The sequence below is a fragment of the Rhamphochromis longiceps genome, linkage group LG3, assembly GCF_057381845.1.
Source record: "Rhamphochromis longiceps isolate RC_006_pf linkage group LG3, R_longiceps_female_GT1.1, whole genome shotgun sequence".
Taxonomy (NCBI): domain Eukaryota; kingdom Metazoa; phylum Chordata; class Actinopteri; order Cichliformes; family Cichlidae; genus Rhamphochromis; species Rhamphochromis longiceps.
The window spans coordinates 61,123,727-61,140,863 of NC_140559.1; the positions used below are offsets into that span (position 1 = coordinate 61,123,727).

Genomic DNA, 17,137 nt, shown 5'->3' on the forward strand with positions numbered 1-17,137 from the left:
GTCGTCGCTGTTAGGAAGCGTCATTTTTCCTGCTTACCTTCTTACGCGTAGCTCACAGCTCAGTTGGGAAACTGACAGAGAAGCCAGCAACACGCCGGCGTGACAACCGCAGCGTTCGGTAAGATATGAGACGTGACGTGACGTATGCACCTAAAGGCTTATTCAAGTGAAGACTTTACTTTTATAATGTTGGGGAGACCTGCAGTCAGCTGAGACCGAAGGAGTTACCTGGATGCGTGACGAAACGTTTCTCTCGATGAAAACGTCCAGATGACCAGAATCAACCTTGAGGATTTCCTTTCGTCACTTCTCTAGTTTTGCACACCTGCCAGTCCACAGCAGGTGACGCTGAGCACAACGCCGTGGAACTCCTTCACGTGCATTAGCGGGTCCAGACGCTGTTAGCTTTGAACTTTGGTCCGCGTTTGGCAGCTGATAAGTTACAAAAAGGTATAAAGGTCACGCTGGTCTTTGATCGTCGGTGATGTTCTTGAGCCGTAAAAAAGTCCGTCTGTGCGTCCGATATCAACACGAAAGAGCTTATTTGAAGTGCAGTAGTCATTGTTGATGTGCTAGCTGTAAAACCTTTGCTAAAGACTTTGGTCAAATCTACAATCAGCCTGTGTGCAAATACACACTCAGTGAATGCCACAGTAAGCCTCCCGTGGGTGACTGACCTGTACCTGCATAGCGTCACTAAACCAACGAAGAAAAAACTTGTCATTAAAATTATACTTTAAATCAAGCGCGTGTGCAGTTTAAGATAAGATAAGATAGAACTTTATTAATCCCTCGGGTGGGTCCCTCTGGGAAATTCGATTTCCAAAAAGCACAGCACCGACAGAAGTTACAGTTACAGAATATTTTATTTATATATATATATACACACACACACACACACACACACACACACACACACACACACACACACACATATATAAATACAGAGACAAATATAAATAAAATATACGAAGGGAATAAATAGGAATAAAAATACAAGTGAATTGCACATTTCAAGTATTGAGGTCTATTGCACCATTGACTATTTACAAAAAAGTATTGCACAAGGTATTGTGCAATACTGTGCAATATTGGTATTTAGTTATCAGGTATTAATGCACAATTTTGAACCCAGCATTACATTGTGTTATTGAATCTTCAAGGCCACTAAAATGTGTACATTAATGCATTTAATCTGACTTGTACACTTTCTTAAAAGAAATATCTGATACTGCGCTTCAGTCAGCTTTCATCACAGCACAGGACCTGTCTTAGTAAGGCCTCTGACTCTGGACTCATCTCTGTGCTTGTGCTTGACCTCACTGCAGCATTCAGTACTGTTGAGCATAATATTTCAGTGCACACATTAAAGTGTGCTTTCACAGGGTCCAGTGCTAGGACTAGTTCTGTTCATTTACTGTCCCATTTTCTTCTGTCTTGTATCTCTTCAGAGTGCACAGTGCCTTAAAACATGATGAACCGTGACGTGGCTGACCTCCCCAGCGGCCCACTCGATGTCTACAGGAACAAAGCCTCCTTCAGCTGGAAGGACATGGTCCGCTTTATAGATGGAGAAGATGTATATCTATTCAAGGTAACAGCACAGGCTGTACTCATGGCATTGTGTATTAAACAGCGTTTGCGTGAGATCAGGAAAATCATATGGTAAGCCTAAACTGTTGTAACTTGCCACTGAGAAGCCAAGAGATTTTCACTTGGAGCATAGACAGGAGGATGTATTTACATCCTCACCTTTAACTATTGCGTTTTCACTTCTCTTAGAATAAATCATCACACTTCTCCATGATTCTGCTTCTGAGCGCACACACACACACACACACACACACACACACACACACACACACAGGTCCGGTGCAGCATCATATCTTGTGGACAGAGATATGATGTTGTTCCTGAGACATGCTGGGGCTACTCTCCTAGCTTGAGGGCCATTGCACCGACTGGTTCGATTACCACTGGGACCACCGTTACCTTCACCCTCCACATCTTCTCGAGCTCTTCTCTGAGCCCTTGGTACTCCTCCAGCTTTTCGTGTTTCTTCTTCCTGCTGTTGCTTTTGATTCTTACTGCTGAGATATCTTTGAAGCATTGAAAGGTTACTCACGGTTTATCATTATTCAGAGTGTGGCCTTCTGTGAAGGAAGATTTGAAGTTGAACATCACACACACACACACACACACACACACACACACTATTATGCAATATAAAAAGTAACATACACTTCTAATTTCAACAGCAAGGCACACTTACAGAAAACAGTAAAGTGTGAAATTACTGCCTACGTTAGTAAACAGTGGTGCCAACTGGTGGATGAATATAAAAATGAAATATTTAAAGTGAGTAGTCCATCCATCTATCCAATTTCCTCTGCTTATCCTGGGCTGAGTCCGCATCGCTCCAGCTGCAGCACCACTGCGTCTGTTGATCCCCTGCTCCCATCACTCGTGAACAAGACCCTGAGATACTTAAACTCTTCTACTTGGGGCAGCAACTCGTCCCTGACCCGGAGTGGGCATCTGGGAAAAGCCACACAAGATCTGAGACCACCCAAGTGGAACATTTTGCTTCTTCCATTCAAATTATGAACCGGTCCCTAGGGATGGGTATCGAAAACCGGTTCTTGTTGAGAACCGGTTCCCACTGTTTCAATTCCTTGGAATCGTTTGCCACTTTTAAAAACGATTCCCTTATCGATTCCAGTCGCCCCGAATGACGTCATCACGTTGAGTAGCGTCTTTTACCCAGTAGGAAACACGGCGCCTGAGCGGCACAAACGCTCAAAAGTTTGGTTACACTTTATGAGAAAGGATGACAACAGGGCAACGTGCAATACTTGCAAAGTAGAGATTTCATCAAAGGGAGGAAACACTACGAATATGCAAAAGCATTTGCTCAAAAAACACGCGATTGCTTTCAACGAATGTCGTGTTTTTGATCCGCTCCGGACTAGCAAAGCTCAACCCAGCAGCAGCGGTAGCATTTCCACGTCCTCTCCCGTTAATACTGCAGGTAACTAATCAATTAGCATTGCATATTATGTTAGCGCGATTTACCTTATTACAAAACCTGCTATTACTGTGCGTTGCATTTAGATAACCATGATGAGAGAGACAGAGTCTGGCTGGCTCAGATGCTGGCAGTTCTCGCTGCAGTCTACCGGTAGCGTCTCCTTTCAGGCCAGGATAGACGAATGTCACCCAGCAGTGTCTAAGTTTGTGGTCAAAGGCTTGCACCCATTTGCCACAGCAGATGCCCCCGATTTCACTTTGGTAAGTGAATATGTTTAATTGTAGGCAGGGACATTACTGGATATTCTTGTGTAATTGCTACAGAATAATTTATGTTAAACTTTGTTATTGCTACAGGAGAATATTTATTTTATTATTTTACATATACATTTTTTTTCCTGGGGACCCTGTGACACCCCATTGAAGAGCCGTAGGCTGTGAATCTCTTAAGATCTCACTGTTGGGTTTGTAAGGCCATGTTACTCCTAAATTTCTATCTTGTTCAAAGAGAAGATATAAAACAAAGTTCTAAGCTAATCGACTTTAGTGTTCTCCTTTTTAAAAAAAAAAAAAAGAATCGATAAGAGAATCGATAAGGAATCGAATCGTTAAACAGAATCGAAAATGGAATCGGAATCGTTAAAATCTTATCAATACCCATCCCTACCGGTCCCCCTATAGTTGGAGCACACCCTTCGGTCTCCCTCCCTGCCAATGGGAACTGTCTCCTCAGGTACCGCCCCCGTATCTCCACACAATATTGGAGAGGTGTGTTAACCAAGACAGCTCTACAACATCCAGAACCTTCAAGAACCTCAGTGAACCTCATCCACCCGAGGAGCTCTGCCACTAAGCATTTGTTTAACTGCCTCAGTGACCTCACCCGTCCTGGAGGATGAGTCGCCCCCTCGTCCCCAGACTCTGCTTCCTCTATGGAGCATGTGTCCGTGGGATTAAGGAGGTTCTTTGAAGTATTCCTTAGTGTTCCTAAAGTAAGTAGTCCAAAATAAAATCTTAACATAAAGGATAAGTTGATGTTAAGATGAATGTGGGATTCTTGTACGTTCTTGTTACCATTTCCAGGCTGAAGAACAACCTTTGAATTTGCTACATCTGTGCCGCTCGTAATGCCTTCCTCTTTGGCTAACACTTTAGCTTCTTGCAGCTCTTCTTCAAACGCTGGCAGTTTTCAGAGCAGGGCTCAACTTTCATCTGCAGAATTATGCGACAAATACTTTTCAATTATGAAAGCTCAAGCAGCTATCAGCTTAGATTTAACTTTGTGATATTGACATTTTTCATCCTAAACAACTGTATTATACAATGAATGTCATGCAAACAAGATCACATGGAGACATTTCACCTCTTTTAATGTTCATATTCTTTTCCATTAAGCCATGGCTATCAACTATGAAGCATTTTGTCAGGTGGATTTCACTTTGTCTTACTCTGTCTGGTCCTTTCCACATTACAGCAACATGTGTTCAGGACACTGGAGAACGACCCTCTGTTTGCCCGTCAGCCTGGTGAAGATGTCCCCATAGAGAAAAAGAGAGAGCTGACCTTTCTGAGGTATCTACTTGGTAAACTACAGCTGAAGTTATGTAGCACCTGTCGTGTCCTCTGTTCTGTAAGTCGGTACTTTCTAAAGACAATAAAACTCCATATGAAAATTCACAGAATGAAGCAGCTGCTTCGGTACAACTTTGTCACCAAGGAAGAGGCGATGGCCAATCCCTGGAAAGCGATGTACCTCGACGACTGTCTGGGCATGTATGACTGGGCCTTGGTTGCTAAGCTCTTCCTCAGCCTGGGGGTAATTGTGTTTGAGTAAAATGTCCTCACACAGACACACAGAGTGTATGTTATATGAGATGACTAAGATTGTGTTTCTGAGCAATGTTAAGAAGGTTTATGACTGGCAAAGCCACAGCTGTTTTCACTCTAAAACAAGCAACACTGTAATTTTAAACCATAGAACGTGTGGTTTGTTTGTTTGGATTTCCACAAACATTAGGAAGTTTCTAGTTTTTGGATTGAGCCACTATTATTATTCTCCAGGATGCATTTAGCAAAACATCACTAAAAGGGTATTCTGCATAAAGATCGGTTGTGTTAAAATCAGTTTTTAAAATTGGGGAAAAGCTTTCATTTGTTTAATATCTTCACATAGCTGTTATTATTTGTTTTTCTTTTATCGTGTCATTCAGTTAGATTCAAAACCTTTTATGTTTCAGATGTTTGGAGCAACTGTTGCCAACTCAGGGTCAAGCAGACATAAGAAATTTGTTGAAAACACTGAAGACATGAGGGTAAGACAGCGAATCCTGAGTAAGAGGAGAAAGGAGTCGACTGCTCACTGTCTGCTGTTGTGTTCATAAAACTTTGTATAGATTTAGATCGAGTTACACATGTGCTTATAGATCTTTGGATGCTTTGCATTGACTGAGTTGAGCCATGGCAGTAACACCAGAGCCATGAGGACCACGGCCAAGTATGACCCCTCTACTCAGGTCAGTGCACTCTGAAAACAAACACACACACACACACACACACACACACACACACACACACACACACCACCTTGCAGGCAGTCTTTATCTGGATGGGTTTTGGATGTCATTCCTGGGAACTGCTGGAGCCAACTTCCCATTTTTGGGATTACTGCACCAAATGCTCAGAGTACCACAGGAACCACTTCCTGGGGATTTTTTGATATCAGCCACTTTTTCTGTCTGCTGGTTGTACATGCCATGCAGGGGCATCTTCTTCCATGATGGTTCCACTTCTTGCTCTTCTTCTTTCTTGGGTTTCTGCTGCCTGAGGAATTCACTAAACGCATAATCGGATGTGGCCATCTTCCTAATGTACTCATGGATCTTTGTAGTTTCATCTTGAAAAGTGTTTTTTACACACAGTAGTCCATGACAACCTTACTTCGCCTTAGCGTGTAGTCTCAGGGTGCTTTGGAGTGAAACCCTTCATGCATGCTAAGGTCGGGCTTGTCCTCCTTTGACTAGCTGATTATTCCCTGTTTTTGTTACCATCCAACTACACTTCTCATGTTCGAATGACATTCCAGTGTCATTGCTGTAGATCCTAGTGGTATAGATCAGTTAATCAATGTCTCGTGAACTCTTGGAGTACAGTCATCCATGTAGAGGAGGTGCCTGACAATTACTCCATGCCGTAGTCGGTATCCACAGCCAGATTTGATGACTTCACCGAGGGGGTTCAGGCTTATGAAGAACAGTGGGGAGAGAGCATCTCCTTGGTAGATCGTGCACTTGATGCCACTTGCGCTATTAGCTTGAAGTTGGCCTCTAGTGTTGTTCTTCACATCCCCACTGTAGGTTCTGAGGGTCCCCTTGATCCTGTACAGTTCTAAGAATTCCAGGATCCATGTGTGGAGCATTGAGGCTTTCTTGTAGTCAATACAGGCGGTGCACAGGTCGGTCAGTCTGGTCTTACAGTCTCAGGCTACTGCTCTGTCTACCAGTAGCTGCTGTTTCGCCTTTCGTTAGCCCTTCTGAGCATGTCTTTTCCATAGCAGCTGGTTCATTTGTGCTGCCAGGTGCTCATGGAGTGCAGTTTGCTTCTTCAGCCAGTGGGTTTGGATCATCAGGGCCTGGTGTTATCCAGCTGTTCATGCTGAAGACTCTTTCTTGGATGTTTGCCACTGTGATGGTTACTGGATCCTGTTCAGGAGGTTGCTGTGGTCTGCTCTTATGGTCACTGAGCGTTGTTGTTAAGTATCATCCTTCTCCCATATGGTCTTCCAGTATTGCTCGGTCTCCAGGATTGGTAGGTATTTTCTCATACTGCTTCTCCTACTGCTGATCTGATCGAGCAGTCTTGGTTTGGTGGTCGCCTGGAAAATGGCATTTGTCTGACTGCACTGTGGTTATGGTGTGGGGCTCTGCCCTGTAGATCCAGTTCAATTCAATTTTATTTATACAGTGGCAAATCACAATGACAGTCGCCTGAAGGCATTTAATACTGTAAGATAAAGACCTTACAATAATACAGAAACCCCCAAAATCAGACACCCCTGATGAGCAAGCACTCTGGCAACAGTGCGAAGGAAAAACTCCCTTTTACAGCTACACCCTCCAGAAATGCTTCATCTTGGCTCTTATCTAGAAGTTGTTAAGCTTTCTCTTCCACTTCCAACCAACCACATTACATTTTAAGACTTTTATATAAGTTTGTTAAAGTTGTGAGCTTAATTTTAACTGTCGACTTTTGGCCGTTTCATGCGATCATGTCATAAGATAATGAAATCAAATAAAATTTTAATTTAAAATTATAAGGGCACCCCTTAGGTCATACGGTGTAAGTCTCTAATAGCTGACTTTTCATTTGACTAATTGAGGGTCACATGGAGGAATTTTAATTTCTCCTCACTTGAACTGATTTCTGTTTCTCTTCTGTAGGAGTTTGTGATCAACTCTCCGGACTTTGAGGCTGCAAAGTTCTGGGTGGGGAACCTGGGAAAGACTGCTACCCATGCTGTGGTGTATGCTCAGCTCTACACACCTGATCAGGTGTGCCACGGACTGCACTCTTTTGTTGTCCCGGTGAGTTCTGGTGAATTTGAATATCTTTAAAGAAATGGCTGCTTGCATCACAAGGTACAAGGCAACTATTAGCAAGTCCAAGAGCTTTTGTGTTGTCAGGTAGCTATTCAAATAAGACCATCCACTCCATTTCAGAGCCATAGGAGACCTCACAGCTAAGTTTCTAGTAACTGATAGGGATGTGAAGCTCACTACTGCTGTTTTGACACTGTGTCGAGCTTCTGAGGTGCTGATGTTTCAGTGTGGTTCAAATCATCCAGGTCACGTGACTCAGAGCGAACTAGATTTATGTGCGCTTCAGCAGAGGATGATTTAGCTGATGGACGTGCATGAAATGGACTGTAACATTTGATCAGAATTAGACCCTGTAAACAAATGTTTGTTTTTCTGAAGAAGGAAACAAATTACATTTTTTCATTTAAATATAATTTTAAATTAATTAAAAATAAAAGTTAACACATGCCAGCTACTTGCTTTACTTGACAGTGTGTAGAGGAAACCTGATGACATGAACTCCTAGAAAGTTCTGAGGGCTGTGAGCAAGCTAACAAAAAACCTGTGTTTATACTTAATATTATCATTTATGTTTTATTTTAGTGAGTTATTGTGAGCAACACAAATGTTAACAGAGGGAGGATTTTGCTGAAGCACTCCGTTCATTACTGGTGATGGGAATTGATAAGAATGTAGTGATTCTGATTCCATTATCAATATCAGTTATCAGTTTGATACCTTATCTGTTCTCTTATCGATTCTCACTGGGTTCTTGTTCACTTTGTTTTGAGAGTCACCGCCGTTGCTAAGCAGCAGGAAAGAAATGACAGTCATGCAGATTAATTCCATGCTGTGGGTCAGATGTGTGTCCACGGTTGTTGAGGTGTTTACCTTCTTTGTTGTGATTAGAGTTGTTAATTAAAAACGCCATTATTACACGTTTCACAGAACACTTTACTTAAAAGTAATGCAGTATGATACTTAATTACTCCTGGGAAAAGGTTATTTATTATACTACTTGTTACATAAGTTGCTCTATAAAAAAGCTAACAATAAAAAATAACAACGAGGCTACAACTCCACACGCCAGCACAAATCTTCCATCTCTAAGGTCTTTGTCTTAGTAGAATGACTGCAAAAAGAAAAGATGGCTGCTGGGCTCGGCATTCATTCAGCTTTCACTCTGTGTTCTTAGCTAGCTTTGCGTTAGCATGCTCTATTAGCAGATGCTTGCCAAAGTAGTGTGAGGAGTTTCCCACTTTACCGTTTATCTCATCCTTTTGTGCAATAAATGTAAACGTCCATGTCCACGCTCTAGACTGTGTCGCTGTTTTCCTCCTCTGACCCGCGGACTGAAATCAGCTGATTGTAGTGCGAGTGCTAGAACTGGATCGATAGGCAGACTAACAAGTCCAAGGAATTGGACTACTGGGAACTGGTTTTCTCAATTCCCATCCCTGTTCATTATGGTTGCAGCAGGCTCAATATTTTCTTGCCTTGTTTGTGCGGGGATTTCCCCAAAGTGTGTGGTGGTCTCCATTATTGACAGTCTGGTGGATTAAGTAGCTTTGTTAGGAATTGTGCTGGACTTGTCTGTGTTACGGTTTCACAGGGTTGCAATAGCCAAATTGGCCAGCAGGTGTCACTGTGGAGATGGGATTCAGATTGTTTTGAAACCTCCGTACACGCCTCGCTCTGCCCATCACTAGTACCTGATCATTGTTCAAGCTCAGATGGCGTCCCTCAAGTAACTTTTTTTTCAGCTGCACCACAGCAGATATCTGCCTCCGTCTCACCCCGTCCCAAGCATCCTCTCGTTACAGCAGCCCTCTACACGTCTTCCCTTACTGGAGGACATGTAAATCTTTTCTGTGGTTCCTCTTTTCCTGTTGCTTGCATGTCTGTCTAATTTTGTCTCCAGAATGCTTGACCTGTGCTGTCTCTCTAATTTATGTCATTCCTAATTTGGTCCATTCTCTTCACTCTCAATAAAGAAGCCTTAGTATCTTCCACTCTGCCACCTCCAGCTTGTCATCCTGTCAGCAGGTCTCACTTCCACCAGATAAACCTTTCCTTTTCACTCTTAATGCTATTCTTCTGTCACAAATCCTCATGTCAACCTACCCTGCCTGGACTCTGCTATCGCTCACTTGTGCGCTGTGCATAACCTGCAACGTGGGCTGCACGGCCCTTACAGAAAGGAAGATGCATACAAAAAACTATTTAATTTAAATAAAAGCAAAATGGTGTGTTGTTTTCATTTTCATTATTTCTTAAAAATGATAACTGTCTGATAAGACTTGAGAACACCACGATTTCTAAAAGTGTTAGAAATCATGTATGATCAGCAGAGTTGGTCAAATAAAGTCATACTGCAGGTATCTTATACTGTGTGTTATTTTCAGATGTTTGTGTAGATTTGTGTATTATTTGACACACAGCCAGTTAAGCTGTAATCACTCTGCTCCAGCTGAGAGATCCCAAGACCCTGCTGGCTTTGCCTGGTGTGCTGGTCGGAGACATGGGGAAGAAGCTGGGTCAGAACGGACTGGATAATGGGTAGGTGACTGCACATGCTGCATTTGTAAAATAAGATGGAAAACACAAGCAAATAAAGACATGATGCCCTTGATGTTGTGGAAATATGTTCTCACTGGCTATTGCAGTCACCAGGTAGAGTTGTTGGTGTGCTGGAATGGTACACAGTGTTTCAGAGTACTGAAAGAACATTACAGTTATCTTCATGAATCTTTTTAACCACACATTTGACATTTAGACTGTATGACGGTGTCTCAGGTAGTTCCGGAAATAAAGGAAATCGACTCTTTACAAAGTGGAGAATTTGTAAATAGCGTAAAAAATGCTCCAGAGGAACATTAAACTGCTTCAGGAGCTGCGTGAATGAGGCAACAATCCCATCTACAAAAAGGTCTTTGATATTTCTAAGGCCATTACTTTCCCATATTTTAAAGGCAGAGTCCATCATGGAGGGAACATATGATTTGAGCTGATCGGTGCTTTAATTGACATTAAGTGTAACCCAAACCTTTTCCTACATTGCACCCAGATTCTGAGCGTCATACAGCAAAGGGTTACGTTTATAGTCGTACAGTTCTAATGGGAGCGCTGCACTCAACAAAGCTGATAGGCACGTTTGACTCAATGACTCAATTTGGAGCCAAGATGGAGTCTTTGTAGTGAAACTACTCATCCAGTGCAGCATATTTCGAATATTTGCTGCCCAATAATAAGACTGAAAGTTTGGCCTAGTCCTCTGCATGAAATCTTTACGAATTCGTGGACTTTTGCCATTCCAAATAAATGCAGAGATATGCTTAGTCAGTGTTATAAAATACTTATTGGGTAAGTAGCAAGCAAATAAAGGAACTTGGGTCGTATGTTCATTTTGGTAGAACTGATGCAGCCAGTTAATGACAGTGGTAAACTGGTCCATCTCTGAAGATCTGTCTCAGTATTCTCAAGCAGCGGGACAAAGTTTCTTTCATAAAGACCTTTGTATGAGTGGGTAACCTTAACTCCCGATAGGTCACATACTCTGATTTAACTTTAAATTGAAAATTTGAAAATGAAACCTTCCTGGCTACAGAGTGGACACAGAGAAGTTCACGTTTATGCAGGTTCAACTTGTAACCTGAAAGTTTGCCAAAACATTCAAAAATAGTGAGAGCACAGGGAAGAGAGCATAAAGGCTCTGACATACACAGCAGGAGGTCGGCAGCATATAAGGATATTTTGTGCTCCTGGTCAGCTCTCATGATGCCCTTAATGCAACTGTCAGCTCGCAGCTTAATCACCAATGGATCAATTGATAACGCAAAAAGAAGAAGGGACATTTCATTGTTTTTCTTTACGCTACCTGTTCTGACCTGTCTCACCGATGTGATGTTTATGTAATGTATGTATGGCTGGAAGAGGTCTAATTTCACTGCAGGCAACTGCAAGTGAAAAATAAATCATCATCAACATCATCCGCATCCTCCTCGATTTCTCAGTTTTATCTGAATGTAGAAGCAGAGGTCATCCAGGTCTTTTTTGGTTTTAGATGTCCTTGATCCAACACAGCTGATTTAAATGGCTGAATGACCTCCTCAACTGAACCCTTGGTTTAGTGAAAGTAATTGTTGAAGTTAATTCGATGATCAATTGGACAAAAAGAGTCTAAATATCAGTGGTATTGAAAGTAGCTGTGCATAACTAAACATTTGGAGCACTGAGCAGGAAAGTGCAGAAGGGACAGGTGGAGGTGCTGCTAGTGAGTAGGCTACGAGCTAAGCTGGTGAATCCCTACAGACAACGTGAATGAATACTGTGAAAAAGCAGGTGATCGAACAAGATAAAACACATGAAGATTAGACTTATAAAATAAGATGTTATGAGTTATTAATTAAACTGGCTACATAGATAAGGTTCACAAAAATACCATTAGTGTTGTAAAAGGAACAGTAAGTGATACTCTACTGCAGAGAGCCAATATCAAGTGAGAACGCCTCCCAGGAAGGGACAGATCAGAGAGCTCTGAGGGCAAAAGTCCAATCATGTTTGTGTGTTTGCCCAGACCTTGTAATAACCAACAAAGCCTATCCACAGATATAACTAAGCATCAGCACATAGGGGATAATAAACCATCGATGTGCTTCTGACCAAAGTAATTTAATGCTTCCAGTAAAGAGTAAGACTTTAAAATTACAAAATGCTGTGTCCTTCTGCAACGCACTAATTACTTTAAGTCATCAGGAACTGACAGACATTGGCCTCAGTCTGAACCCGGACTTTACTTCGGATTGGATCCACAGTATCCCACCCGGGATTAGAAGACCATCAGACGCTCCATGTTGTCCTTTAAAAAAGTATTGAGAATAATCTCATATCGGTAATGATAACGACAGAAGATTCAGTAACATTACAAAAACATCACAAAGTAAGAGAAGAGGGAACAACTGACCACATGTCCATTTTGGATTTTATCTCTGAAGAGATGCATTGTGGGACTGCTGGTCAGTTTAAAGGGACACAGTACTTTTTATTGAGCAGGTGATGAGAAACATTTAGCGTGGACACAGTAATTTTCAATAAATTCAAATATTTTCTTTGGTTAAATACCATATATAATAATATTAGGCATAAATATAGAGATTTTACATAGCATGGCAGAATTATATCTGTTTTATATGATAAGGATTTTTATGACATTAACGAAAAACATAAAAAAATTGATCCAGACACATACTGGTGATGAGAATTTTGAAAAAACCCATTTATTCCTCGAGGTCTCTTTGGTTTTGGAGAATATGACCTAGACTTACTAACCACAGCTTTGTGGGAATCACCCAATTCAGTGCCCTGCGCTATATTTTAAATAATAGAATATAATCCGGTGCCACCTGAGGGCCTAAAGATGATGGTCATCCAATATTGGATTGTTAATATAGTGTTAAAAGAAAACTGCTCCAGAATCTTTTGTTAACACTTTGTACTGTAGATGATGATATTCATAAAATTCACAATTTTATTTTAGCAGTGTTCAGAAATGGTTCCACCTCTGCCCATCTTTACTTTCTGAGAAAATGTACCACCTCATTTTACAGTCTTTTGTTGCCTCCATCCCAACTTTTGTTCTTTTAAATGTGTTGGTGCCATAAGACTAAAAATTAGAAAAAAAAAAGATGATGATGATGACAACAACAAATATCTGCCTGACCTGCCTGCACACCAGAAACAAAGAAACATTAGGATCCACTGAATGGCTCGCTCTTTGATGTGTAACAATTCTTTTCTGTAACATTTACGTCTTTCTCTCACAACAGGTTTGTGATGTTCCACAATGTGAGAATCCCACGCGAGAACCTGCTGAATAAGACCGGAGATCTGACTCCTGATGGTCGCTACGTGACACCATTTAAGGTCCGTGCAGATTTCCAGTGGCAGCCAAAGAAGGCACTTCAAACTCAACAGCCTGATTTCCTGTGCCTTAGCTTTTTTAGATATAACCTTTAACCATATTCTAGAGAACAATGGGTTTATTTCAGAGATGCTCTTTCTTTAAAGAACTAATTATTTATAAGTTATTGAAATTATTAGCGGTTAAAAACACTTATCAACAGCAAATGTAGAGATACAGTCACTTAGCTGGCTGCAAGCGGCATTTCTGACAACCAGCAGTTGAAAGCTGCTGGGAGTCCCCCCCACATGTAATGTTGTTCCTTCAGTGTGTTGGTTTCAGACATTATGCAAATGTCCTGTTTATAAGATTGAAAGCTGCAGTCAGCTGAGACTGAAGGAGTCACCTGGATGAGTGACGAAACGTTTCTCCCACAAAACGCTACGTCCAGATGAACAGAATCAACTTTTGGAGAATGTTGGGGGCTCTTTATGTTCCTCCCTCGCCTAACCCCACAGCCCCCCACCTGATTCATCTCGCTCCCCGCTTTGTGCCTATTGTGTGAAAGGCAAGCCTGTGACCACTAGAAGTATGAGGAGGTGGATGAAGGAGGGCTTAGCAGAACTACAGGGCTGTTTTGAGGTGATAGGCTGGGAGACACTCTGTGAAAATCATGGTGAGGACATCAATGAGCTTACTGAGTGTATCAACACAACCTTTTGCACCTAGTCCATTGTCCCAGCTTGGACGGTCCATTGTTACCCAAATAACAAGAGGAGGTGAGAATGGTTCAGGTGTTCTTAAGGGCAAGATAAGAGAGGCTAAGAACAATTACAGAAGAAAGGTGGAGTGGAAAGTCCAGCAGCATGAGAGAGGTGTGGAGTGGCATGTCTGCTGGACCAGACAAGGTAAGTCCCGATGTCCACAAGCCCTGTGCCCCCCCAGCTTTGTGGAGTCTTTCATAAACTGTTCAAGATGAGTCTGAATCTGAGGGTCCCAGTGCTGTGGAAAACATCATGCTTCAATCCTGTACCGAAGACCCCCAGGATTACAGACCTACTAACTTCTTACGTCATGAAGCCCCTGGAACCATCTCCAACCTATTGTCAGGCCACTTATCAGAGGCTCTGGCGGGTGCAGCAAATTTTGAAAGCAGAACTGAGACGGAGAGCCGTAAGCTGCTCCAACTGTGTGTGCCGCCATCGTGGTATATAGTAGAGATGGACCGATCCGATATTACGTACTCAGTGCAGACTGAGTCTAAATCCCTGAAATGTCTCTGTCAACGCATTTCAAGCAGTTTGTCCAAAGTTTGTTCGTTCTGCGCTCCAGATGGGCCGAACGTGTTAACATGTTTAATCGTGATGACTGCGTTTAAGCCGCGTTAACACTGACAGCGAGGTTTTTTGTTTTTGGAAACTAGTTCGTCCATGTTTGGACTTCATCCGTGTTGTAAATGTGCAAATCCGTCTGCGCATAATTACATTGCCCCGCCCATCAAAAAGAATATATCGCCCATGGGCGATTGTTGGATTGACTGTTGGTTGGAAAATTTTTACATATCGCCCGACCCTGGTCTGAATAAACTGTGCAGTCCAGCCACAAATCGAACACTTGTGTCCGACTCGTCTCTGCTGTGCACCCTCATCCAACACCACGCAGTGCAGGGTGCAGGGTATAAGAAGGCTCCTGCAGTGGTTGGGTTACGTTAGCATGGCTAATGCCAGGTGCACAGTATCATCACCAAATACATGCAGATACATGTGGACGGGGCTTTCATCAGTGCTGGTGATTTTAACAAAGCATGGTTAAAGACGGACTCACAGTACGTGGAATGTGCCAACAGAGGAAAAACACATTAGACCAAGTGCCCAGTGCAGTGAACCCAGTGAAGGCTGCCGCCTCTGATGGTATGTGTACTCAAGGCATGTGCTGACCAGCTTATGGGCGCCTTCACAAAGATCTTTAACAGATCCCTAACAAAGCCAACATCCTACCCTGCCTGATTTCTGCAATCAGGCTGTAATAATTCTGCCATCAGCAGACTGTGACACGGTGCTTAAAGGTCGATTCAATTCAAAGCCTCAGGCCGTCTCCTACAGCAGTGTTTCACTGACCTTAATAATCACCTGAAATGTTTAGAACAGAGCAGCACATACTACTGGCATAAATATTCACGCACGTGTGTATATTTCTGTCAGTACTCTGTGCCTGCCCAGCATTTGAATGGCATGTAGTTGCTGGAACTGTGGGATCGAGAAATGAATGAATTCACATTTAAGTTTTGATTTTGTGTAAGAACATTAGCAGTGCAGTTAAATAATCATTTTATGTTTTCATATTCAGAAACGCAATTCAGCAATCCTGTGAAGTACCACACGGACATTTTATGAATAACTAATAATAATAATATCTTTGCTGTGTTTTTAATCAGTCCTCATCAGTGTCTCTTTTGTCTCTTCCAGGACCCTAAAAAGCGTTTTGGGGCATCTCTTGGTGCCTTATCAGGGGGCAGAGTGTATATCACCAGGATGGCTCTTATCAACCTGAAGTTAGCTTTGACAGTGGCTATCCGCTTCTCAGCTGCCAGGAGACAGTTTGGACCCACAGACACAGAGGAAATCCCTGTTTTAGAGTACCAGTTACAGGTAATAATATCAGGTACAGGTAACGTTTAGTGGGTAAAATAAGTTTCACCCAGTTTTCTAACTAAATATATTTGTGAAGGTGTCTTTGACATTTTCACTAGGTGTTGGGAACAACATATTCAATTTACTCAAAAAAATCAAACCATAAATGTCTATGAATTAAGCTACATGTGAAACAGGGGAAAGGTGTTGAACACATGAAGGAAGTGAGGTGCCAAATGCATGGAAAGTTAGGACACTGAAGCCTGACAGCTGCCACCTGTCAGTAATTAGAAGACAGCACTGCCACGATATCAACATTAATACCAGCTGATTCATTCATAAGCAGGTGTCACACAGGAAACCTCTCGATGTTTAACCCCAGGGAGCTTTCTCAACACCTTTGCAACCTTATTGTTGGGAAACGTACTGATGTCAACGAGAATTTCCAAACTGCTGAAGGCTCGAGTGAGCACATAAACCGTCCACGACCAGGTGCAAGATTTCAGACAGAGGGGTGAAATGAAATATGAGAAGAGTTGTCCAAGAGTCAGTGACTACTTGTGGAGAGCTGCAGAAAGACCTGGAATCAGCAGATAGACAGCATGTTAGTAAGCGAGCTGCCTGCTCATGTTTGCCCCTCTGATGCTGGACAGGAGGCCCCGTGTGTTACTGAGGCAGGTTATTGGCCAGCAGATGGATGGGTCCGGTCCCTTCTCAGGATCAGGACTGACCTGGACTGTTAGGGTTTCCAAGTGTGCCTCGTATATTAGCAGCTGATTCATTGGTGCTGCCTGCACTAAGCTAGCCGCATAAAGCGTGAAAGATAACACCAGAGTGTACTAATACTATGTAATCTATAATCCCCAGTTTAGTTTAATAATAATAATAATATAATAATGATAATGATATGATGATGATGATAATACATTTTATTTGAAAGCACCTTTCAGAACACTCAAGGTCACAGTAGAATAAAAAGCAACATAAAAGCATAAGACATAAAC

At 42.2% G+C, this 17,137-nt stretch overlaps 1 protein-coding gene across 3 annotated transcripts in view; it reads left to right on the forward strand.

Annotated features, from left to right (window-relative positions):
• The window catches only part of acox3 (acyl-CoA oxidase 3, pristanoyl), a 29,375-nt gene continuing 12,238 nt past the window's right edge, over positions 1-17,137 (forward strand). The window contains exons 1-10 of one of the 3 annotated variants that reach the window (XM_085400568.1): positions 1-118; positions 1,452-1,594; positions 4,505-4,602; positions 4,711-4,846; positions 5,268-5,342; positions 5,454-5,543; positions 7,467-7,610; positions 10,075-10,163; positions 13,430-13,526; positions 15,969-16,151. In XM_085400568.1, coding sequence (XP_085256694.1) covers positions 1,472-1,594; positions 4,505-4,602; positions 4,711-4,846; positions 5,268-5,342; positions 5,454-5,543; positions 7,467-7,610; positions 10,075-10,163; positions 13,430-13,526; positions 15,969-16,151 — 1,035 coding nt within the window. In that variant the 5' untranslated portion in view covers positions 1-118; positions 1,452-1,471. The other 2 variants (XM_085400570.1, XM_085400569.1) reach the window with 2 other exon arrangements.